At 42.2% G+C, this 24,842-nt stretch overlaps 1 protein-coding gene and 1 long non-coding RNA gene across 2 annotated transcripts in view; both read right to left on the reverse strand.

Moving 5' to 3' along the window:
* The window catches only part of ADAM17 (ADAM metallopeptidase domain 17), a 34,420-nt gene extending 28,958 nt beyond the window's left edge, over positions 1-5,462 (reverse strand). Inside the window, exon 1 of the mRNA XM_014956827.1 lies at positions 5,210-5,462. Within this exon, the coding sequence (XP_014812313.1) occupies positions 5,210-5,306 (97 nt within the window). The 5' untranslated portion in view covers positions 5,307-5,462. The remainder of the gene's footprint in view (positions 1-5,209) is intronic.
* Positions 5,463-6,160: 698 nt separating this feature from the next.
* LOC106896654 lies at positions 6,161-24,428 on the reverse strand. Its single transcript, XR_001413660.1, has 3 exons — positions 24,303-24,428; positions 22,293-22,361; positions 6,161-6,997 (listed from the first exon to the last, which is right to left on the reverse strand). It is a non-coding gene; the product is annotated as an uncharacterized LOC106896654 (long non-coding RNA).
* Positions 24,429-24,842: the final 414 nt, after the last annotated feature.

Consider the following 24,842-nt stretch of genomic DNA (forward strand, 5'->3'; position numbering starts at 1 on the left):
ACTTCCTTTGATCTGCAAACTTGGACTCTTGCAGTTTATAAAAAAAGCTGGGGCAAAAAAAGAATCAAGCTGTTTATAACAGAAGTTTATATTTAACTTCTATCTCAAAGATAAATCTCTACTGACTACTAAACACATAATTAAATCCTGATGTAACATTAGAGTGCAATCAGGAGAACCCTGCACTGAAGAGCTGGCAGGCTGCACTTCCTCGCTCAGCTCCTCCAGCCACAGAGCAGAAACCCACACTGGGGCTCCCGCACACACAGACAAAAAACTTGCAGAATAGCAGAAGCGTGAAACTGAGATGAGTCACTGCTGCTATCAGCAACCAACAGCAGCACTGAAGTTCTCAGCTTTTACCGTGAGGGGAAAGAAAGATAAACCCACCCCAAGACTTAAACGCAAACGAGAATTTTCCTTTTTGGCTGCTTAGAGGTCAAACCAAATCGGCAGCACTGAAAACCAAACTCACACTGAGCACTTGATTGTGTTCTTAATAATTCTTAATAATTAGAATAATAATTTTAATAATTAGAAGTTAATCTAGTGTTGACACTCTTCACTTTGTTGACTTTGAGTACTTTTTTCAGGAATTACACTTTTATCATATTTTCTCTTCTTTTTTTTTCAGTTGGAAATAGAAACATGGACTGATTCCCATGACCAAAAGAAAATAAACTCAAGGAAAGTACTTTAAAACCTTGATATTAAGTACCTCCAAAGAACAGACTGCCAATCCACAACACAAAAATTGCACTGATAATTTGTAGTTAATGTACATCCACATGAAGACTTTGCTGCTTATATGGAGACAAGGCGAACAGAATACTGTATCTTTGCCACTTGGCGTACAATACCACCTATGGAAACACTTCATCTATAAATTCCTGCAGTGATTCTGAAATAATCCCACAGCATCACGGGCAGGTATTGCACTCTGCAACATACTGCTATCAGGCTGTGTGTTCTTGGGATTCTCCTCCATGTGGTGCATGGCGAGATGCACACCCAGCCTTCAGCCTGCGGAGTCAAACTGCAAACCCAGCTCAATCCAAAACAGTCATCTTGCTTAAAAGCATTTTAAAATGGGATAAGAAACAGTAACAAAACTGGCAGACTACAGTCGGGAAATAAGTCACTTGGCCCTTATCTAGGTCTTGCCTTAGTCTCTAACAGATGCTTCAGTCCAGAAGGACAAAATTTAATCTTGCATAAGGATTTTGTTGCTAATTAGCTCGCTGCACGCTCTTGACACCGCGCTAAACCTCCCACCCCTTAACTCTTGGGCAGCTGGTTAGGTTCCTGACCTTACAGACTTCCTGTGCTTTGTCACACCAAGGGGGAAGTAGAATTCAAAACTCACTGCAAATGCTTTTATGCTGACCTCTGTATCGCTCAGCTCCCCCAGTTTATTTATCAACACCACCATCACTCGTTTTTTTCACTCTACAACTCGTAAATTCTAGTCTTTTGATGTGTATTATGTCGGTTTGTACCAAACTATTTATAATAGACCATTTCTTTTCTTCTTGAGTTCTGTGTGGTGTTTGAACAGCAGGGAGGAGAAACAATTCAGCTCCAGGTTACCTGCCTCAGATTTTATTAGTGCAATATAGCAGGTAGAAAGACCACCAGTGAGTGATTCAAAGAATATCATCTGCCCAGGAGAGGAACAGCTATCTTATTTCTTTTAGTTCCATGCCTAGTTTGTGATAAAAAGATCTCATTTGAAACAGGTAACAGTAGAGTAAGACACATTTCACATATCGACTCTTTACTGGGCAATCCTGGATGTGTGCTGCTTAGTGGCAGTACACTACTAATACCACTCTGTTGTAAAACAGATTTGAGCAGCTTTTTAGAGATATTCAGTGATGTGTTCAACAGCAGTGAAACTCAGTATTTGCACCGCTATTCTTCTCAAGTACATTACATCTTGTTATCATTCAGATAAGTCTGAGCTCCAAGATAAACAGCATTAATATTTAATAGTTATAAAAGGTTATATTCAGAGATAAACAGCAATAGAAAGAAAAAAATTTAAAAGACTTGACATTAATTTTTCAGAAGCAAAACTATAACAACAGTCATTGCATTGACTACAGTCGCACTTCTCCCAGAAATTAATGCCTGCTGAGAACGTTATTAAAAAGAGCACCGCTTCCAGATCATCTAAAGGCAACAAACTGAGGTGGATCCCATCCTGCCTTCATCCCTCACCTTGAGCACAACCCCTACCACCCCCCAACACACAGGGCAGGTACTTGGACAGTCACGCCATGCGCTAGTCCAGGGAGTTGACTCCACAAACAGAAAACACCCAAATGTAGACACCCTACCCCTTACTGGGAAGAAAAAAAAAAAAAGTGTTTAGCTTCCAGGTGGCTTAGCTCCATGAATGTGCTCACAGGAATGGGGAAGGGATGAGAAAGCTGAGGCCAGGATTGTGGCAGTCCCAATTTAGATCAGTTTAGACTGCTAGAGCACCACACCCTAAGATTGCTTCAGCTGAAAAATGCTGGGAAATGACCCATGTCTTTATATCTACTTATTCTACTTTTTGTCAAATTCTATTTTTCACTGTACAATCATTTTTTTCCTCCCTGAAAAACTGAACTTTTAGAGAAACAAGCAAGGAAGTTCTTCATAGAAATCACAAAATGGTAATCCTTGGAACTTCCTTAAAGATACTGCTTGCCAGAAATCTGATTTCAGTTCACAAAACTCAAGCTCTGTGGTTTAGAAGAGCTCTCAAAATAGCACAGTTGAAGTTATTAGAAGGAAAAGAAGATATTTTAGAAAATCAAGCTGTGTGCAAGATGAGGACAACAGAACTATAGCAAAAGATGAACATAAAAACACAGTACAGGCAAAGTTATTTGAAGGGCAGCTTGTAAACGGCATAAAGCTAATACCTGAAATAGCTTTTATTATATCAAAAGAAACCACCCAGCTAATAATCAAAGGGGCTTGTAAAACAAACTGCAAAGACGACAAAGAATGGATGCTAAAGACCAGTACCAAAAAGTAAGAGAGTAATCAACCTTAGTGTTCACTGCAAAGGAGACTAAAATGATGCCGTAGAGCTTGTCCTGATAGGATGAATCTGAAGATCTGCCTCCCAGACTCAAGAAAAGGGGCTTTAGAACAAGCCAATAAAACAAGCAAGAAGCAAACAGGACATGAATGTAATAACCCAAGAGTTATAAAGCACTGAAAAAAAATTAAACTGGTCAACTACTCATTATGGTATGCAAATCCTGTGCTACTGGGCTTGCTGCAGGTAGACTGAGAGGTGGTAAGTGCAGGACCAGTTTCCACTCCAGGTATCATCGAGGGTCCTAATCACAAATACACTCAATGTCCCTGCCTGACAAACAGGTAGTAATAACAACAAAGCGTGAACCGCTAGACCTGTGGCTAAATAAGATACTGGGGAAGTAGTGCCTCATATATACTAGCATTCTGAGAGAATGAAGCGCGTGGATAAATGTAACACAATGGAGCACACCTGGATTTTTCAATGTCCCTCACAAAACGCTTTTATATATTTCGTTTACTGAATGACAGAACAAAATGTTTGATGAAATTCAACATAGTTGTTACCACTCAAAAATAGAAAAAAAAAAAAAAAGAGATCTCGGAGTGACTACTAAACAACAAAAAAGGCGGAAAAAACCACTCAGGAAGAAAACAAACCAAAAGCATTCATCGTTATAAATCCATGGTACCTTTGCATGACAAATACTGCCTTGAAGTCTTGGTCATACACCTCAAATAAAAATCCAATACAAATAGAAAGTGTATAGACAAAAGTAACAAAGACCAATAAAGTCAGGATTTTTTTCCCATAGTAAGAATTGTTATATAGACTAAGATTTTCCCACTAAAAAAAGAGAAGAAAAAGATTACAAAGGAGACAAATTGCATAGGTCTGTAAAAGTCACTAAAGTTGTGAAGAAAATTAATAATTCTTTTATATTGACCATTTCTGATAAAAGAAATAGTCAAAGTTTAGAAATACAAGAAAGGAGCTTTTTCTCCAAGCAGTATTTCATAAAATGGAAGAGCTCACAGTCCAGGCATGATGGTAAGGAGGCCAAGAATGCAAAACCTAATGGATGAAGATTACACAAATTCATAGGAGGTACTTTAGAAGACATAAAAATCTGACAGGCCAAGACGCAACCTCTGTTTGAGGAGCTCCCTGACCTGCCTGACGTTGAAAGGACATGCTGCGTTCGTTCTGTTTCTGTTACGCTTCCTGGAGCATCCACCACTGAGCCCAATTCCTTATTCCTTCACAGCTTCCTGCAGTCACCAACTGCAGAGGTGTGCACAAAACCACAATTCAGGTGCAGGAGAGGGGGACAGAGGCACAGCCTAGACACCTGTTGGGAAATCTACTGAGACATCTAAGCAAAGAAAAGGGAACTTGAAGCAGTCACCACTGTCCACACCAACTGGAGACAGGACATCTGACTGGGTAGGACGTGACTACTGCCTCTTGTGAGAGCTCATCTGCCATTTCAGTGATAAGCTTTTGCTTATTGAACCGAAATACGCAACTTCTTCACTCAGAAGTAAAACTGTTGATGCAAAACCAAGTTTAGGGAAGTCAAACAAAGCAACGGTTCTCCTCTGTGCTAAGCTTACTAGAAGTCACATTCAGCTGCAATAGCTTCAGGCTCTCTCTGCAGTGGTGACTCTCCAACCAGAACTATGAAGGGAAGCCATTTATATGATTATCCTGTCCTAACATAACGCAAACTCCCGTGAGGAAAACTCCTCAGCGGACCTCAGGTGTGAAGGCAGAGTGGTCTCACCACCCCTGTACAGAACATAGCGACCCCCAAACACACCGCCCACCACCAGTGATGCCTTCAGCTGGAGGGGGACCACCGCCGCAGCAGAAGAAGACGGGGCCTACACGGTCCCCAGGGCCCCCAGCGCTGCCCGGCACACACCCACCCGGAGCAGGCCACGGGAGCAGGCCGCGGCCTTGCCCACGGCCACGGGCCGCCCTCCAGCCGGGCGCTCAGCCCCTCCACAGGCCCCCCCGCGCCCCAGAGCGCCAACCGTGCCCCACAGCCCTCTCCCCACTGCCCCCTTAAGGAGAGGTGGGGGTGCCCGTCCCCCGGCAGCGCTCTCTCCCTCACCCCTCTCCCCCTCCCGCGGCTGCCCGTGGTCCCGCCCTGCCCCTCACCGTAGCGCTGCCGGCGCGGCGGGCGCCCCAGCGCCTCCAGCCCGCCCGGCCCCCACAGCAACACCAGGGCAGGGACCAGCCACAGTCGGAGCCTCATGGTCCGGGCGCAGCTCCCTCCTGCTCCGTCCGCCCGCTCGTTCGCATCCGGTCGGAGAAACTTCACCCTCCCCGGCCCCTGGCGCCGTGCCGGGCCCGCCGCCCTCCTGGGCCCGCACCCGGAAGCGCGGCGGCTGAGCCGCGGAGCATTGTGGGTGCAGGCGGGGCCGCCATCTTAGGCGGCGGGGCCGGACGCTGAGGGGAGGCGAGGCCCGGCCGGGGGCCTGGCTCCTGCGGGGCGGCGGCGGCGGGGACAGCCCGCCCTCCGTGCCACATGGGCTGTGTCACCGCGGCTGCTCTCCCCGGCGACGGCGGCGCTGTGAGGGCGTGAGGTGCTGGGAGCGGTGTTCCTCACCCCTCTCTCGGGGCATGCTCGCCCCGGTGCCCTTACCGGTCTCTCATCAGGAGCGCGGGCCTTCCGTCCGCCGTTGGAAAGGGAGGGGGCTCCGGGTTTGTCCTGACCCTCTCTGGGGTGAGCTCGGGATGCGGGACCGCCCTGGGAGAAGTTCCAGCCTTCTCACATATCCCACCTGCACAGCAACGCTGTGTTGGAAGCAACGGCTTCCAGTACAGAAAGCCAGGCAAAAGATTTCTTTTTCTGTTACCACTTGAATTTTCCTTCTCAATATGTTTGTTTCTTCCATTTACTTGTTGTCTCATGAGGACACCTTAACAATAAAAGTTAATTGTTTGTAAATATTTTTGGAGTCATCAACTGATTTGTGTTTTGACAGAGCCCGTCGCAATGGAATTGTTAAAGTGTTTAGAGACAATATAATAGCAAAACAATAAATAGTAATTAAGAAAAGGGTAATTGATTTAGCAATATTGTTTATTCCACGTTAATAACAAGAATTTATTTTGTATCAGCAGGTTAATTTGATGGCATGTCAGGGTGTGATTGATTTATTTATACAAGCATATCCTCGTGTGTCCAGTACAAGAACAGTTTGGGGGTGTGTTGACACTCGGTAATGATAGGAATACATTCTTCTCTGCCCCCATTAAGGAGTTTGAGCCATTTTATTAATGTGATGAGGCCCTAAACAAGGATATGATAAATATATAGCATATGATTAGGAAGGAATGGGAAACAGCATGTGATGTGTTTTGGTTTGGAATATCACAAGTACAACACATTGAATAAAAAAAAGAAACAAAACAATTGAATGCAAATAGCTAGTAATATGTGTTTTCCAGTGTGACTAGTAAAAGCTAGAGAGGTGCGGAGACAGCTGACTGGACAGCTAACCCTGTTCAGAAGAACAGATCCTTTCAGAACAAGTATTTGATAAAGGAGGTCAGCCCACTAACCACAGTGATTCCTAAAATATACAGTTTAATAATTCAGTTAGAAAGGAAGGCAGATTTTGTGGCAGGCCCTGGAGGAGGATGAGGATTACCTTTGTTTTGTGAATGTTTGAATAGTAAATGATGCCCGGAGGAAAATGGCCTGATGTTGGTTCTGAGCTGGAGAGATAAGCAGAACCCCACCCCACCCATGTGGGAGATGGGAGGCGGCGTAAAGCTGCATATTTTCCCATGGGAATTACTGGATCCCCTGTTACTTGTGCCTTTTGAGTCTAAGTTGGGCGAAGTCCTGGGAAGTGTGATGACTTATAAGGAGTGTTCTTCCTTTGGGAGGAGGATAGAGTGAATGGTTTCGTAAGTCTCTTCCGCTTTCATGATCATCTGCAAAAAAAAAAAAAAAATTCCTTAAAAGCACTTGGGAGTTTCTCAAAGTAAAATAACCTCCAAAATATGGAGGTTTGTATAACATGCTTGTGTAACACAAGGAGGGTTTTGTGTTTGTTTAATACCAGGGAACGTGGGACCGAATAGCAAGAACAGATCTGCGAGAGTTAACAGACAAGACAACTGGTATAGTTAGATCTTGATCAATGAGGTTAAGTCTTCCCTCTCTTGCTGATTGAGACTGTTCTGATAAATGAGATCTAGATTTCTGTGACATACCAGTTCTGTACTGTTCAAGAAAAAAAATGTAGAAATTTCCAGAATCCCTTTCTTCCTCTCCCTTTTCTTTTTGTTTTCTCCTCTAGTTTATTTCATGACCATCTTTCACCAACTCATCTGACATACAGCCTTTCATTACTCCAGAGGCCTCATCCTCTCTTACTGCTTTTTTACCCATTGTCACCTTCTAAATATGTATAGCAGCATTCCATATTAATCATCCATCAGTTTACAGTATTAATAGTCTTTTCCCTCTATTTCCTCTACCTACTCAGCAAGACAGAAGCTTCACTACAACTCTTGCAATCTACATATTCCATTATTTTCTGACTACAGGGAACATCTATGGTCTTCTATGGTCTTCCAGGACTACGCTAATACACTGCAACTGGGCTAACTTACCTGCTGTGCTGATTTTGAAATCTGCTATTACAACAATATATAGGAAAGCAGAGAAGCCAACATGAGAGCGCTTTTTAAATGCAGAAGCAACCTGAATTTGTTCTTTATAATTGTGAGTATGTGTTCTCCATAATTATAATAACACATAATGCTTTTCTTCCCTGAAGCATATCAAAGTTAATGTTCCCAGGGAGGGAATATACTCTTGTGAAGTTACTTCCTGCTACAGTCTTTTTAAAATCCACAAAGAAATTACTTGGCCCTACTTGCTAACACAAAGTGGTCCCTATTTCTTATATCTGCCAGGAGATGGTGCTGCCAGTCTTCCATCTATTCCTTTCCGGTTCTTAGGAAAGGTGGCACATGTTTATGTAGAATTACATGTAGTGGTAATGAAGATACTTCAGCCGTATGACTGGTGTGCTTTTGTCCTAATAGGGATCCTAAAGGAAACAGAAAACACCTTTCTATATTTAAAGCTTGCTACTGTTTTAGAACTGGACATACATGTTTAAGATCCATCATATGTTAATGACAAAGCCATTCAGGAGTTTTCCAGAGTTTTCTAGTTCTCCATGACAGGATGATGAATATAAAACACTCATCTGTATGATTTGCTGGGTAGTTTCCACACCTGCCTTTCTCACCTTTACAGACATCTCTGGAGGCACCCTGGCGAGGTGGTTCATGCTTTCACAGGCATCCCAGCCCTCTTTAGAGAGCCAGAGCTTTGACTCTGCTTTAAATGGAAGCAGGAAGGGGCTTGAAATCACATCCTAAATCACTTCAAGCGGTTTAGCCAATTCACACCAATGCTGATGTGAACAGGTCCTTCAGCCCTGGGTTCCACTGTGCACACGAAATTTGCCCTGAAAAGACCTTGCAATTTGTAATGTTTGATCGTTATGATAGCTTATTTGTAATTTTTAATCTCCTGTCAGCACTGGAGTTATGTTTATAAATATGTATAAATGTCACAGAGCAACATAGTTCCTTTTAAGCTCAAAGGATGCATTTTTTAGCTCCCTTAGTTACCAGATGTTTTTTTCACCAGTGCAGTTGTTTGGTAACACTCATGGCTACAGTAAAAAAAAAAAAAAAGAACTGCACCTAATTTCAAATCACTAGGTTTTGTTATGTTCTCCACAGAACAGCTGTCACAGACACTGGTAAAATTTAACGTCTTTGGTACCAATCTCCTGCTTTTCAGAGAACATAAGATATTTTTATTGGTTCTTTTTTCTCGCCTAAGAAAAAGCTTCTCTAATTTGAAATATAATAGAAGAAAAGAGAATCTGAGTATTCCGTGGGATAAAATGTGCTACTTCTGGGCAATATTTTTGATCAGGCTCAAGGGCAACTAATGTGGAGCTTTTGGGAAGTAATGAGATGTGGGCTAGTCTCCAGCTGTACTATTTTGATGTATGAGACACAGAGGGAACTGATTACCAGTATACTCCAACAACCCAAGCAAAACCTGGCAGCTGGACAACTGAACATCTACTGAACTGCAAAAAAAAAAAAAAAAAAAAAAAAAAAAAAAAAAAAAAAAAAGTAGAAATTTTAACTGATTAAATGTGCACACATTTGGATTTGGAAAGATCTGCTGGGAATCTACCTTATGGGCCATGTATTGTGTGTATGTGTCTATGTCTATATATAAATAGAAACAGTCCCTGTCTAGGCTTAGAACTGTACAGGAGGCTCTTTTGAACAAATTCTGAAATCAGTATTCAGTGGCTTCACAAGGGAGGTTCTCATAAGTGAGAGTTGCAAGGTGGAGCTCCTGTGTTGGTTGGGGTTTCTTTCTCACAAGCTACGTTGGGAGTATGGAATTTAAGTAAAAATGGAGACTTAAACATGCTATGAAAGTGTAATGTATTGCATGCTGTAAAATCCACATTACAAGGAAACAGAAAAAGAGTGGGCTAGAAAGTGACTGTGCTGGACTGGATTAATGCCATCTAGGATTTTTTGGCAAGATCTCAAATAAGAGCAATTAATGGAATACGTGGAAAGTAGCATTAGGCTTTGCGTGGTATTCCCCATTGGAGCTGTAGTAGACTGCTCTTGTGAGTGGTGTGTAGTGTGTGTAGTAGACTTCTCTTGGCATCGCTGAGAATTCCTTGAAAAGAGTCAAATGCCTCAGCCAAGTAAATAAGACCATGCATCTTCCTTGGGTACCACGGTGAAAATAGGAGCCCAGAGCCTCTTGCCGAATCATGTCCCCTTGAAAAAAAAACTGTTGTGATTCTCCTCCTGTACAATGAGGAGTTGTGTGTCAGTCTCCTCTGGGTACCATCTTCAAAGCCTCAATGGAGGGACAAGACCAGGACAGGAAGAAGAAGACATTCTGGTCTCCTATAATGACCTGGGGCCTTTACAGCAGGTGGCCAGGGCAGACTTACTGGGATTTTCACCATGGGCTGAATGAACCCATTCGCCCCAGAGCTGGAGGAACGCAGGCAGCTTTTTGCTGAGCCCTCAGTGTCAACAAGCTATCAACCTGGTCAGAGTTTTCATTGTCCTTATTTATTTTTGACGCTGTCAAGTCATTAGTATCTGAGCAACATAAATGTGAATTATTACTGCTCCAGGCTAGCAAGTACTTCACACTCTGAATAGGTGTGACTGCACTGAGCAGGAAACCTGGATCCAGCTCCTCACAGTTCTTTCTCAGACAAAATAGTCCTGCTGACTGTGTGAACAAGACCAAGAGGATTTATTTTTGAGTCACTTCTTTTCAAAGAAAAGAAGTTCACCAAGTGCCTTGGGTCTATGAACACTATACCACAATCTTCACATGACCAGAATCCACATATGCCATCTATCTCCAAAGAGCAAAGGAAATCTCTGTGAGCAGGCTGCATCAGGGACACCAGTTCACCACTGCAAAAATGGGTCTGCGTGTGTGTTTGACCTGCAGACAGCCCACCGATGTTGGGTTCAAGAGCACCAGCTGGCTCCTGTCATCTCACAGCTGGGGTTCAGATTGCCCAAATGCTCACAATGGAGCTTTGATGCAGGAGCTGCACTTGAACTCCTTAAGACCTACACGTAATTCAAGAGTCACCTGCCTATCAGCCAAGATTTCAGCCATTGTTTTTATATGTTTTTGTATTTATGCCTTTGATGTCTCATTTTCTTGGTGCCTCATTTCTATCCCCACTGCAGGCCTTTCAGTTCCATGTGCTGAAAATGTGACCCGTACAATCACCTCAGCCCTACCTGGTTACACTCCTCTGTGATTTGCTCACCAGCTAGATCTGATATGGGACACACAGGAGGGAGACAAAGAGAAATGCACTTCCAAGGGACACTTCTGCCTCAGGAGAGTGCTGCTAGAAGGCATGTTCCCTTGCTACACCTGCACAGGTGCTCATCCTGCTCCTGGCCATCTGGAGGTTTGGTTGGAAGCATATAAAACCCTGCATATAAAACCTTGAGAGATCTGCCCTCTGGATGAACAAATACGCCGCTGAACTGGCTTATTCATTGAGCTGTGACTTGGATTGCACTGGTAACGCAGCTGTGCCATTGTAAAGCACCTGGGAGCACTTTGGTGATTCTGTAATCATAAATGTAAAACTAGGACAGTAGCTTCCAAACAGTTTGGACCACTGGAGTGTAGTCAACTCTCAAAACTTGCTGTACCCTGTTATTAAAATTCCACCTGAAAACATGTTTTCATATGGTTCTGCAGAGCCCATACCATTGGCTCATGGGGCCCAGTAAGGAAACCAATGGCCAAAATACTTCTTCAGCTGTAAGTAATTCAAGGTACCTCTACAGAAGTGGGGAGACCTTTGGCTAAGGCTCCTCACCTTCTGTGTGTGAATTAGTTTTCCAGTGGTAGAGCATGGATATTGACATACATTAACTATGCAACCTAAGTGCCAAGTATTCATAGTTATTATACACTTGCTGACCTAAAGCACCAATTTAAAAGAACTGAGAAATAACCTGAAAATAAGCACAGTGCTAGACCCATTTTTAAGCTATTATCTTAGAGAAAAGAGACAATTTTCATTATGAAAAGCGAGATTGATACTTGGAGCTCCTGTTTCTCACGTGACTGTGTGCTGTTAATGCTGAAGAACTGGTAGGTAGGAACTTTCTAAGGTCCCCAAAGCAGCAAGCACAGGCACGGAGTTTACTGCAAATCTGGGACAGAAACTCATACTCTGTTATCGCTCTTTTAAAGTTTTTGATCTCACAAGAATACTCCTTTATATTTAACCAGGGATGTTAATATGGCTGTTGGTACATGAAAGTATTTTTGCACTTGAGGGAAAAGATAATAAAGGGAGTGTTTGAGTGAATGTCTGTTCTGAGCAAATGCCTGTTAGTTAAGATAGTAGGTAAACAGCAGGGTAATCAAAGGACTCACACTCTTTTGAAGTTGCTGAGGAAGTGTGTGACAAATATCATCAAGAATGCAGTTCAAAGGATACAGTTCATATCTCTAAGACACACAGAGAAGGTCTGATTCTGATCTTATGCTACTTGTGTACCTGCCTTCAGCTGAATCAAACTTACTCCGCTGTCAGAACCCAGCAGTGGGCAACTGTCCCTGTTGCCCGGGGACACTGAGAAAAGCTGACCCCATAGGACCAGGGCAAAGAAGGACTCTGAAACAGGCCATAAAGAGGGCCATGAAAGGTGAGGAGGTCAATAAGGTATCCAAGAAAAAGTTTCAGAGAAGAAAAATTAAACTCTGTAGTGCCAGTGCTCTTGCACTTGTTCCCTTGATACTTCCCTCTCCTCTGCCTTTCTTTTCTCCTCTGAGCTTCACAAAAACTGTTCCAGTTTGACCAGTTAGACAGCGCTGAATATGGTTTGTCCTTGTATGTATTTGTAATTAGGCTGCACTGAACTCTTAGGTACATCCATGGTTTATTTCATTGGCTGGTTGTTTTTTTTCACTTATTTGTGTTCTTCACAAATATGGATAACAAAAAGGAGGGAAAGGTGTTGTTCTAATTCCTGGGTTGTCTTGAAGACTCCCCAAAGACAGCTGATGGAGAAAAATAAGACACAGGTGATACCACTTGGGATGAAATACCATGGGCCTCCACTTGCCGTTTACATAGGAGCTGGTGTTCTCAAAACAACTTCTTGGGCAGCAACATCTGCATCAGAAGACTCTTACAATGATGATCATCCTCGTTGGGTGTCTTCAGCAGGATTACAGGCTGAGCAGATGTACAGCCAGCATCTTCCAGCTGTACTTGTGGAGGCCTTGCTGCAGGAATCATTTGCCAGTAGGAATTGGTAAGATCAGCAGACTGTCCCCTGTAAATTAAACCATCCTTTTGGTCCAAAAGCCAGTTCTTCTGTGTCTTTTGATGAGAAATGTTGCTGGAGCCAGTGTAAGCAAGGATGTGTTGCTACTTTTTAAAATACAGTTATACTGAGATTAAAGAAAACATCACTTTTCAGGACCTTTTACAAGACACTAAAGTGATTAGAATGAAATTAAACCTGTTGAATTTTAGCGTGTTGCTGTTGGACATGTTTTCTCATTTACCACAGCTGATACAAATCCAGGTTGTTTTCCCTTAAGAATACAGAATATTGGCTTTTATTAGTATTTGAGTAATAATGGTCTAAAGCGTAATTCACCAAGCCCCACTCTTCAGAGTGCAATGATAGTTCACCAAGAATAAACCCACCACCACTGACTATGCAAACATATTTGTACTTTGTACTGGCTTTTTGCAATAAGAGATCTAAAATCAAAGTAAGATAGTATAAAAATAAAAGAAGTTAAGATCTTGAACGAAAAACAGCTAAATTGCTGTTTATGTAAGATGAAATAAGTATAGTGGCTGAGTTCAAACACGGGCTAAGTCTAATGTATCTGTTTGTTAGTGGCTTAGTGAGAACAACCGACTATGTTAATATTTTTAATGCAATGTAGACTATTAGGGCTATTTAGTGTTGTGTTTCAAAGACAAGGTCCTGAGGAACCTGTAACTTTGAAGTTGGACCTGATCTGAGAGGGGAGTTGAACCAGGTGATTTCCAGTCGTCCCTTCCAGCCTTAATGATTTTATGACTCTAAAGCATTAGTGAAACTAGGCTGTTTTATTAAAATATTTACCCTGGTAGTGGCTGACAACGTAGTCTAACGATAAGAGCAATGCAGGTGTGGTGTTAAGCTATAAAAAGTTATAATCAGTAAAGTATAAAAACGTAAACCAAAGTGTATTTCATAAATGCATGTGCAATTTGTACAATGCAGAGAAACAGTTTAAATATGAGATGTTTTTGTAAAATCTCTAAATGTTTCTAAATGTCTCTTGTCTTGCTCCTATTAATGCAAAGATATTGCATATATGATAATAGGTAACCATGAGCCGTTTTTTATATTGTTTGAGTTTATTAGACTTTTCAGTAGTTGTTTTCCCTGTGCAAGCCTCTAGTATTTCCTATAATAACATAAACATTGTTCAAATGAACAATTTGAAAAGTTAAATTTAATTAAAGAATAGGTATATAACTGGCTATTCTTATGCAAGTCTACAAGAACATACAGAAAACAGGAGTTTGTCTCTATCTTTAAGCATTTATACTTTTATTTCTGTTTTTCCAGATAACATGACCGGTAATTATTGTGTCAAATGTGGTTTCTAAATAGTCTTCACCTAAGATGCCATAATGAGAGTGATGTATTTAATGCAACATTTTAACTTTAACAACATTTTTCTGTCCCCGTTTGAGTCCAGAAATCTGAGTTCTGCAAAGGCATGAGTGGCTTGGAGGACTGCACACTTACAGCTGATGATGTGTAGTTACTGGCAGGGGTTCAGCCTAGGTCCTTAGTAACCAGAAGTTACCATCTGACTATAACTAATTTCCAAAATGAAATGAGTCAGTCTTCTGCAAGCAGACGCAGTCACCTCTCATAAATAAATAAATATATACACACAAATACATATCAAATATATACAACATACTATAATATTTATAAATAAAATATGTATTTCAGTATACAAACACCAGCACAACTAAAACTAGTTGGCATTCCACCCTTTTACTTCCCACAAATGTCTTGGATCTTTTAGGTTGTAATTTTAAAGTGGGGATTCCAAATACTCTTGGCTTCCCAATTGAAATAAACAGGAGTCTTGGCCTAGTTTGTTTCATTTTAATCAGTTAAAATTTTTCAGTGAACTAATTTTCTGTGGATAATTATCAGATCATCTTTTTGTTGTACTAATCCCATATTCTCCCATTTCCTTAATTACAGGCATCAGTACCAGGACATTTCATTCTGGAACACTACAGAGACAGCCTCCCACACAATAAAGCACAGGAAGACTGAAAACAAGGTTTGTCTTTCAATGCTTAAAATTGGTTATTAACCCTAAACCCAACTGCAAAGGTAGGAAGACATTTGGATGGAAGTGTCTGAAGGGAATACAGAGCAGGTTAGGAAAGCTAAAGCCCAGATAGATGCCAGGGGCATCAAGGGCAACAAGAAAAGCTTCTACAGGTATGTCGGTGACAAAGGGAAGACTTGGGAAAATGTGGGCCCTCTCTGAAAGGAAATAGGAGACCTATTCACCCAGAATATGGAGAAGGCTGAGGTACTCTCTGACTTTTTTGCCTCGGTCTTCACTGGCAAGGGCTCTAGCCACTCTGCCCACGTCACAAAAGGCAAAGGCAGGGACTGGGAGAATGAGGAACTGCACACTGTAGGAGAAAACCAGGTTTGAGACCATCTAAAGAACCAGAAGGTGCACAAGTCCATGGGCCCTGATGAGATACATCTGCTGGTCCTGAGGGAACTGGCAGATGAAGCTGTTAAGCCACTATCCATCATATTTGAGAAGTTGTGGCAGTCCAGTGAAGTTCCCGCTGACTAGAAAAGGGGAATCATAACCTCAATTTTTAAAAAGGGGAAAAAAAGAAGACCTGGGGAACTACAGTCTCACCTCTGTGCCTGGCAAGGTCGTGGAGCAGATCCTCCTGGAAACCGTGCTAAGGCACATGGAAAACGAGGTGATTTGTGACAGCCAGCATGGCTTCACTAAGGGCAAATTGTGCCTGACAAATTTGATGGCCCTTCTATGACAGTGTTATAGCGTTGATGGATAAGGGAAGAGTAACTGACATCATCTACCTGGACTTGTGCAAAGCATTTGACACTGTCCCACACAACATCCTTGTTTCTAAATTGGAGAGACATGGATTTGATGGATGGACCACTCAGTGGATAAGGAATTCGCTGGATGGTCACACTGAAAGGGTTGGTCAATGGCTCGAAGTCCAAGTGGTGACCACTGATGAGTGGTGTTCCTCAGGGGTTGGAACTGTGATCAATGCTGTTGAACATCCTTGTCGGTGACATGGACAGTGAATTGAATGCATCCTCAGCAAGTTTGCTGATGACACCAAGCTGTGTGGTGCAGTTGACACACTGGATGGAAGGGATACTATCCAGAAGGTCCTGGAGAGGCTTGAGAGGTGGGCCCCATGTGAACCTCATAAACTTCAACAAGCCCATGTGCAAGGTCCTGCACCTCGGTCAGGGCAATCCCAAGCAGAAATACAGGTCGGGCGGAGAACGGGTTGAGAGCAGCCCTCAGGAGAAGGACTTGGGGGTGCAGCAATGCACACTGGTAGGCCAGAAAGCCAGCTGTACCCTGAGCTGCATCAAAAGAATCATGGCCAGCAGGTCGAGGGAGGTGATTCTGCCCCTCTGCTCTGTTCTCATGAGACCCCCACCTGGAGTACAGTGTCCAGCTCTGGGCCCCCCAACATAAAAAGGACATGGACCTGTTGGAGCGAGTCCAGAGGAGGACCACCAAGATGATCAGAGGACTGGAGCACCTCTCCTGTGAGAACAGGCTGAGAGAGGTGGGGTTGTTCAGCCTGGAAAAGAGAAAGCTCCAGGGAGACCTTATAGCCCATTGCAGTAGCTAAAAGGGGGCCTACAGGAAAGATGGGGAGGGACTCTTTATGAGGGAGTGCAGCAATAGGATGAGGGGTAATGGTTTTAAAGTGAAAGAGGGGAGATACTAGGAAGAAATCCTTTACTGTGAGAGTAGTGAGACACTGGAACAGTTTGCCCAGAGAAGCTGTGGATGCTCCATCTCTGGAGGTGTTCAAGGCCAGGCTGGATGGGGCTTTGAGCAACCTGGTCTGGTGGGAGGTGTCCCTGCCCAGGGCAGGGGGGTTGGAACTCTATGATCTTTAAGGTCCCTTACAACTCTAACCATTCTATGATTCTATGAATACAAGTAAACAAATTACTAATAGCAATTAAGACTTTGGGGAGTGGGTGGATGCAAGTAAATATGAAAGCTGAGCGATGAGGAAGAAAAACAAAAATACAATAAACTACATCTGCTAGTTACTTTTGTCTCAATTAGGTAGGGCTCTGAGGCAGTTGCCCTGAACAGCAACAACCTCTCTATTGCATTTAGAAATGGAAAACATGGAAAAGCTTCACAAGTCAAGGGAAAAAACAAGTAGTGACAGACAGGAAATATGCTGTTAAATGTAGGATTTTGAATTTTTGGTAATTTCTTCCACAAATGGCTCTCAGTAGTCAGACATTCTTTATTTCTAAACGCTAAAGTTAAACTTTCTTCATTATTAGAGTAGTTTTCTTATGTGCCAGTAAGATTTTTTTATAATCCCCATGTATTTATTGATATTGAAGGTTTTTTTCTCCTTGTCTCTTTTAAAAATTGGGATTGCTCTGCACAGGAAAGTACATTAGGAAGAGGAATGCAAACAGTCAACATCCCTATGTCTTGTCCTTGTCTCTGGCTCCACAGGTGGCAGGGTAGAGAGAGCTCTTCCTTTTACATGAGGTGAAAAGAGATGGTTACCAGTGCCAAAAGAACAGAGAACTGGTCCAAGCTTTTACATCCAAGTCAGAGTGTAGTAGACATCTACTTCAAAAGGCTCCACAAAGCATTTAGTCCATAAATCTGGGCTACAAAACAGGGTTTCAGCATCCTATAACACAAAATACCTACAGAAAAAGACTGAAAGGCACAACTTCTTTAAAACGAGCACAAGAAGAAGCCAGGAGAGATTGGGCACTGCAGAGATTCTAAGTTTCTGCAGTAGTAGGAAGTAGATAATAAAAAAGCTCCAGCAGGAACTCTACTCCACTATCTCTTACAGAGAAGGAAATAAAACTTAGAACAGTTCTTCCAAAACGGATCTGAGAAGCAAACTCCTCCTGGGTCTCAGTTGTCCTGTCCAGTATCCATCTAGTATTTGCAAATCAGATAGTGAGAAATCTCAAGGGTAAACATCTGCTTCCAGATGATAGGGTGGTTTTGTATAGTTTTCCATCAAAACACCACCAGTGTTTTATTGGTCAGCGTATTTTGCTTTTCAAAGTTCTTTATCTCATCCAGCCTCACCTCTCTTCATCGAGGTGCAAGTCTTTCTAAGTTCATTCTTGTAATCCATTCTTGTCTTAATGCTACATTCAGGTTTCTTTGGCCTTTGGTAGGTGATTTTGTTTGTAGGTATGACATGAATAATGTTAATGGAGAATGATATGGGTGGGATACATGAGGTGGGAATATAGTGTCATGTACAAACTCTGCAGAATGAGGATATGTTAATAACATGTATTTCAAGGACATGTTCAATAATAATGTTGTGCAATATCAAAATACTGATTCCAAAATTCTTAATATTCCAGATAAGATCTGACACTGCAAGACCACAGGCTCCCTGGCTGAGGGAGAGCAGTCGGTCAGCAAGAAGAGATGGGAAAGGATAATTTGGCAAATGGTCAGGGAAGCTTTTACTTGCCAACAACAACAACAACAAATTTTGAAAAAAAATCCTTTGGATCACAATGGCCAGGTCATGGCCAATTTATGAACAGCAGCAAAAAGTCATCTTAACACCAGTTTAACCAACTGAGCAGGCAGTGATTTCACACCTTGGTGTGAGTTGGCACAGCGAGCCCATGTCATTTGTGTAGAAGGCACGATAATTTAGGAGCGGTCAGTAGATGCACTTCCAGCATCTTGTGGATGAGTTGTGAGGGATATTACTAAAATAGGGAAAAGAGTGTATTACCCCTGCAACTTCTTGAAGCTGTTCTTCTCAAATCTTCCTTATATTCACCCAAGCAGCTGTCTCATGCAGCTGAGACAGCAGTTATGAATTCCAGGCAAAGCAGACAGCAAGTCAGTTCTGAGGGTTTCACCTAAAAGACCAGCACAAAGCTAGATGACTATACGGCGTTCAGTTAATCAGTGCTTGCAAGGAGATGGAATCTAGAATAGCAGGCTTGCTTTGTTACGCTGGGAGATGTGTTTTCCATATTTTCTTGTCCTTATTGTCAGTCATGTGCTTGCATGACTAGCTGGGGAATCAGAGACAGCTCTAATGGAAAAGAGAAATTAGGTCATCTGGTCCATCCTCACTGCCAGGGCATGACTGTTCCCTGCAGTGTATCACTTCCCACACACTTATCTTTCCAACTGTCTTTTGTAAGATGGAAATGCAATTCAGAGTCCCATTTGGCTATGACTACCGGAGCTTTTGAGGACTTATTATTTGGACAAAAATGCTTAATGAGAGACTCAGAGCTAACAATTTTTAATATATTTCAACAACAAAAAAAGCAAATCTCAGAATCCGATTCTCAGAAAAAGCTTTATAATAGAAAAATGGTGCAATATTGGGGGTAATCAGGGACACTGTTTTTATTCAGACAGGAAATAGTTTCTATGAGTCAATTCTAGCAGGAAACCTATTGTTTAATTTGTAAAGAATCAAACAGCTAGTTCAGTAAGTAGTTTAGGAAGCAGCCAGTACTCGTGATGCTCTGAGCAGACCCTCATCAGGAGACTCGGCACCAGTGCTAGCTGACTGCGGGTATGTGAGGTTGCCTTGATACATTACTTTAAGTGCTTGGATCCCCATCCTTCAGCAGAACATCTCAATGTGCAAACACTGGGACTGCACAGAGCAAGACTGGTTTATTAAGGACAAAAAAATGAACACAAATGGAAAAACAGTGACAGAACTTTCATGTAAGGAAATGGCAAACTACTTCCCCTTCAGCAGCTTTAGTGTTACTAGCTTCCATGCTGGCTGCAAATGAGAATAACCCCCATCTTTTACCCCTTGACTACATCACCAAGCTCATCAAGTCCAATGGTTTGATTTAGTAAGTGGCAGTCCAAATATTTCCCTATGGGTTGATCTCTTTTTCCAAAGGACCTGTTTGCTGGTGTGACCAGGAGGTGCCACCATGTAGTTTGGTTTAAGGATTCATTTTTCTAAATTAGGCAGGGATTCTCAAAACTCTACTCAGCTGTGCTATAGCATTCCCTTTTGCCACCAAATTCTCAGCCTTCTCTGTCTTCACAGGCTCATCTACATGAGTTCTTGTAGTTTTTAGACCATTTAGGCCTTACTGGGGAATTTTGTTAACACTGCACCCTGCAGCAACATTTTTACTGGAGAAGACCCAAGAGCATTTAAGGAACTTCTGCTGAAATACAGCAGTTCAGAAACAAGCTTATCATGACAAAATTAGTAATTTCTTCTCTAGAACTTCTCTGAAAAGATCACAACCACTGCAACCTCAAATACAAGTGCATGTACACCTTTTTCCCTTCTCCAACAGAGGAAGAAAACTGCTCCCTTCTCAGGTGCTTCTGAGTTCAGGAATTGAACAGGTTATTATCTACAGCTGCCTTATTAAATCTACAAATTAATCCACATAAGTTTTCCTTTTGTCTCCAGCAAATTCAACTCACAACTACGAACAGATGACAAGGTTATTCCATCTATATTATAAAACTGTCAAGTTCTTACCTTATGCTACTTATCTTTTAAAGTGCATGAGAGCACTCTGCCTTTCATTTTTTTACATAAATAATGTTTGACCTTGTGTTAATTTAAAAGTGTTTTAGGGCTTTACCCCCTCTTTTCAGGTAGTTTTTGAAGCACAAGGCCAGTTACCAAAGATTGTCAACAAGTCATCAGCCATGAAAGCAGGGGTAGCCTTTCAGGTGTGGGCTCCTTGGGATGTGACTTTTCTGGACAGTTATATACGTAATACTCTCCACAGCAAAGCTGTACAGCTTTACTGTGATAAAAATAACAATTAATCCACTCTGACATGACAATTTTTGTTGGTTTTCTTGAAGTAACAGGTTTCTGGACTCCACTCAATGAGGAACCATGTGATTACTAATAGAAGAACACACTAAATGACAGTGCTTTTGTGGGTGTAGCAATTTCATACTGTAAGAGAAAACCAAAAACCATTCCAGTATTACAAATCCACTGAACAGTCAACTTATTTTATTTCCTATTATTTTTCCTGCTAAACTGTTTGGTTCTAGTGATTTATTAATTAGTAATGAGGCCTGCCTAGTTGTCTTGACAATTGAAGCTTAGAGTCAAGGAATAAAATTCCAGGATGCTGATATTGATTTTATATTTGCATCTGCCTGGAAAAAAAAAAGCTCGCTATGTTACATTTGGAAGGCTTGAGCATCTTTTAAAAACTGAAGCTCCTTTAACAAGAATGATCCACCCTTTCTTCTCTGGTTCTAGTTGGACTAAGATAGCATTTGCAATTGACCCATCAATGAAGGCAGACAGATAAGTAACATTTCCTGTCAATAACTACCAACTTCTATATTTTGTGACAATGAAGTAACAAGCGAGCTGCCTTTATAAAGAGCAGCAATTTGGAAAAAGAAAAGAAAGTGTTTCTTTCTTCCAAATGTCAATGCCCATGCTGTTAAAGATCGTTCTATTAGGCAATCAAAATAGGAATTTACAGCTGCTTTTTCCTTTTGCAATATAGATTCTGTGCACACACACCCCCCAAAGCAAAGTGCCCTCCTTGCCTACCAAATAATCATTAACAAAATACAAATGTAACTATTGCAGACCATCTATGAACAGAATCCCCACTAAAATCAGCAAAACTTTGAGCAAAAGAATGTGCAGCATTAGGACCTCTCTCTGAAAACCAGTTACTATTACAGATTTCGTCGAGCTCTGCAATTCCTGCCATCCCTGCACACCCCAGAAGGATCCTGGAGCACTGGGATCTATTAATCCAAGGTTTCTCTCTGTGCATCCCTCCTGACAGCTGAATGCTTGCTGGGTTTTAGCCAACAAGCAGCACTGACACAAAAACAAGTGGGTATAAACTGGCTAAGACTAAGCTTTTTATTTGGATTTTGAGCTCTCAGCAGGGTGAGGACCTGTAACAGGCTTCCAGTAGCAAAGAAAGAAAAGGAACTAAATATAAGGCTTGATAAACACGCTGTGTGGTGACTGTGATGGGACTGAGTGGGATGTGATGATCCAGGGGGTCTCCTCCACTCTTATTTTAAGTACATAAACCATGGCATACGTTGTCCCACTTTGAAGCAAAATTCTCTAATTGGTTAGGTTGTCACACTTATGGCTTTCTTCTCCATAGGAACCATTTATATTATTATTACTATAAATTCATATTTTTTGTTATCAAAGCTGCTGGTTTTGAACCACATTCTGCAGCTCGAGAGGGACCCTTGCACTCTTGATACAGAACAACACATAAATGTATTGCATCATTGCTTGTAGAAGAATGGAGCACCACATACCTGGGGCTAATAAACACCTTCTCAGCCTTGACCAGAGGAGACCTTCATGCTTTGCTTGTCTGTGCATCACTGCGTGTTTAAAATGACAAGATATTTTAAGTTCTTTTCACTTTAGAGGTAGTGTAGAGACTCTCTTCCTTTTTTTATTCTCTTGCCTCACAGTGCCATCACGTAGCTGTATCTTCTCCCTCCAGGGCCCTGCACACCTCGCATCTGGGTGCAGAGACCATCCCCTCCTATAACTATTTTCAAGGTGCAAGATATCAGAACCATTCATACCTTCAAGAACATCTCTTTGCCAACCACACAGCCTGCCCAGCCCTCGCCCCAGAGCCTTAGAAGGAGGGGGTAGCAATGAAGGGCAAGGCCAAGGACAGCAGGAGCGGAGCAGAGCAGGAGAGTGACCAGAACATTAGAAACACGTTTGTAGGACCAGAAATTTTATGGAGGAGTAGTTCTGAACTCAGCTGGTAAGTGGTTAAAGAGTGGGCCTAGCAAAAGGCATCGTTTCGTCTCCCACCGAGTATTACTGAGTTTGTCACAGGTGGGATGAAAGCTGAGGGAAGGGATAAGATGGAACAGTAGAGCCGTGGAGCCAATTAAACTGCCTGTGGCTGGAGTAGCCTACACAAACTTCTCTAGCCATGCTCAGGTACCGCTTGAGAAGTTCCTCCTGTCCCTCCCGCTGATAAAAACAGCAAAACTCAAGCACAAACTTAACAGCAACAAAGTGGCATGAGAGTAACAGAGTTTCCACTTGATGCAGCATTTACTGGGCACTAGCATTTAATTAATGCATTTTGGCATAGCTACGTATTAACAAATATATATACTTTGAAGCCTCAGAATAAAAATAGATCTTGCGTGGGTCCCTCTAAAACTAATGCTAATACTGTTTGCATAAAATCCTACTGAAGACCTGATCTATAAAAACTGAGTTATATTCTGAAGGTACTGTATTTAAATTGATTGATTCTAACATTGTAGGTGAATTAAGTGATGAATGAAGTTCAGCAGCTACAGAAACCTTTTAAATGAGCGAGCAGGATCTTGTTCAGACATTTACTCCCATCAAATTAGCGGTATAAATGGAATTCCAACCACCTCTACATCGAAATCAATGGAAATTGCGCTAACAGAGACAAAGCAGCTTTTTATGGCAGTTTGGATTTTCCAGAAGGGCTGAGGGTGCAGCAAAACCCGGATTCTGCCATTCTATAAACTAGCCCCAAAGCCTCCTGCTGCCTCCTGGCTCCCGTTGGCAGAGCGTGTTCCCGGAGCAGAAACTCAAGCATTTCCTAATCTAAATTTAACTGGGCTGATTCCCGCATCCCGTACTGCCCAGGCTGCTGTATCTCTAACACACACACAAAACCTTTTGGGAAACTGAGTTACGTGCAGAGTGTTGTAACATACAGCTTCGTTCCTGCTGTCACTGCCGAGACCAAACGTTATCACTCCTTGGCTCTAACGCACCAGTTTTCCTTGGAGAGTGCAATTTAAGTAACTTAGGGCACAGAAACAAACATCTCCTCTCCCTCTCCTTTTCCTGCCTCTCTTACAGGGCTGTAACAAGCCCCTTTTATTATTTCTAACAGTTTTACAGCAATTCTGAAATACCCGGCGTCTGCTGAGCAATAACAAGATCAGCAGCCATTCGGAATTTGAAGCCAAGGCCTAAAAAAATCCCACACAGGTTTTTACAAACCATCCTTTTGTTTCCAGAAGTAGAGGGATTTTACAATTACAACGATCACAGCAGCAGGAATGAGGGTTTAACTAAGCGAAAAGATTGGACAACTGAGGATATAATTTGCAATAAAAAAAGCTTATGAGCTGCTTCCAATGGCATTTACAGAATCTCAGCTCGGGGATTCTTACCCTGATGTCAACTCACAGATCCTACGCTACAAACTTCCCTTGAACAAGTTCGAAAATACAGAAATTTACGTTTTAAAGCACTCGATTGCATGGTTTGAGGCTACACTTGGTTATCAGAGATGTACTCACGTCTGCATACCGATGTAAGGACCCTGGCAGAGGACGGCAAAGGCATTCCTTGGGCAAGCTGGAGTCTTCGCAGCGTAGTGGAAAAATATCATGGCAGGGATCCAAAGCTGGTACTAACATTTCACCCTTCCCACACTGGTATTTTATTCATCTGAAAGCTGGCCAAGCTGTAATCGCCAGAGCTTTCGGCAGCCACGTCATCCAGCTACGCTCGCACAGGAGAGGGCAGTGAGTTCTTGTGACAAATCTGGGATTTCAGCTGTAGAACTGGGATCTCAAGTGCGTAGTCTTCCAGAACCACTGGGAACAAATTGCAAAGTTTGCCTTTCTTCCTACATATGATGATTTATTGGCCCAATTTACCCTCTCGGTTTGATACGGAAGATGAATTTAGGTGACATCAGACCATTTCTCAGACATATTTAGGACGTGACTATTACTTCGGAAACCACACTAACATTTAAACCATCAGTATATTTTCCATGCTCATGTCAATTCTGGTTACCCAAATCAGCATTTCTATTGGCTTTTTTTTGGTTG

The sequence above is a fragment of the Calidris pugnax genome, unplaced genomic scaffold (genome assembly GCF_001431845.1).
Source record: "Calidris pugnax isolate Ruff unplaced genomic scaffold, ASM143184v1 scaffold171, whole genome shotgun sequence".
Classification (NCBI taxonomy): domain Eukaryota; kingdom Metazoa; phylum Chordata; class Aves; order Charadriiformes; family Scolopacidae; genus Calidris; species Calidris pugnax.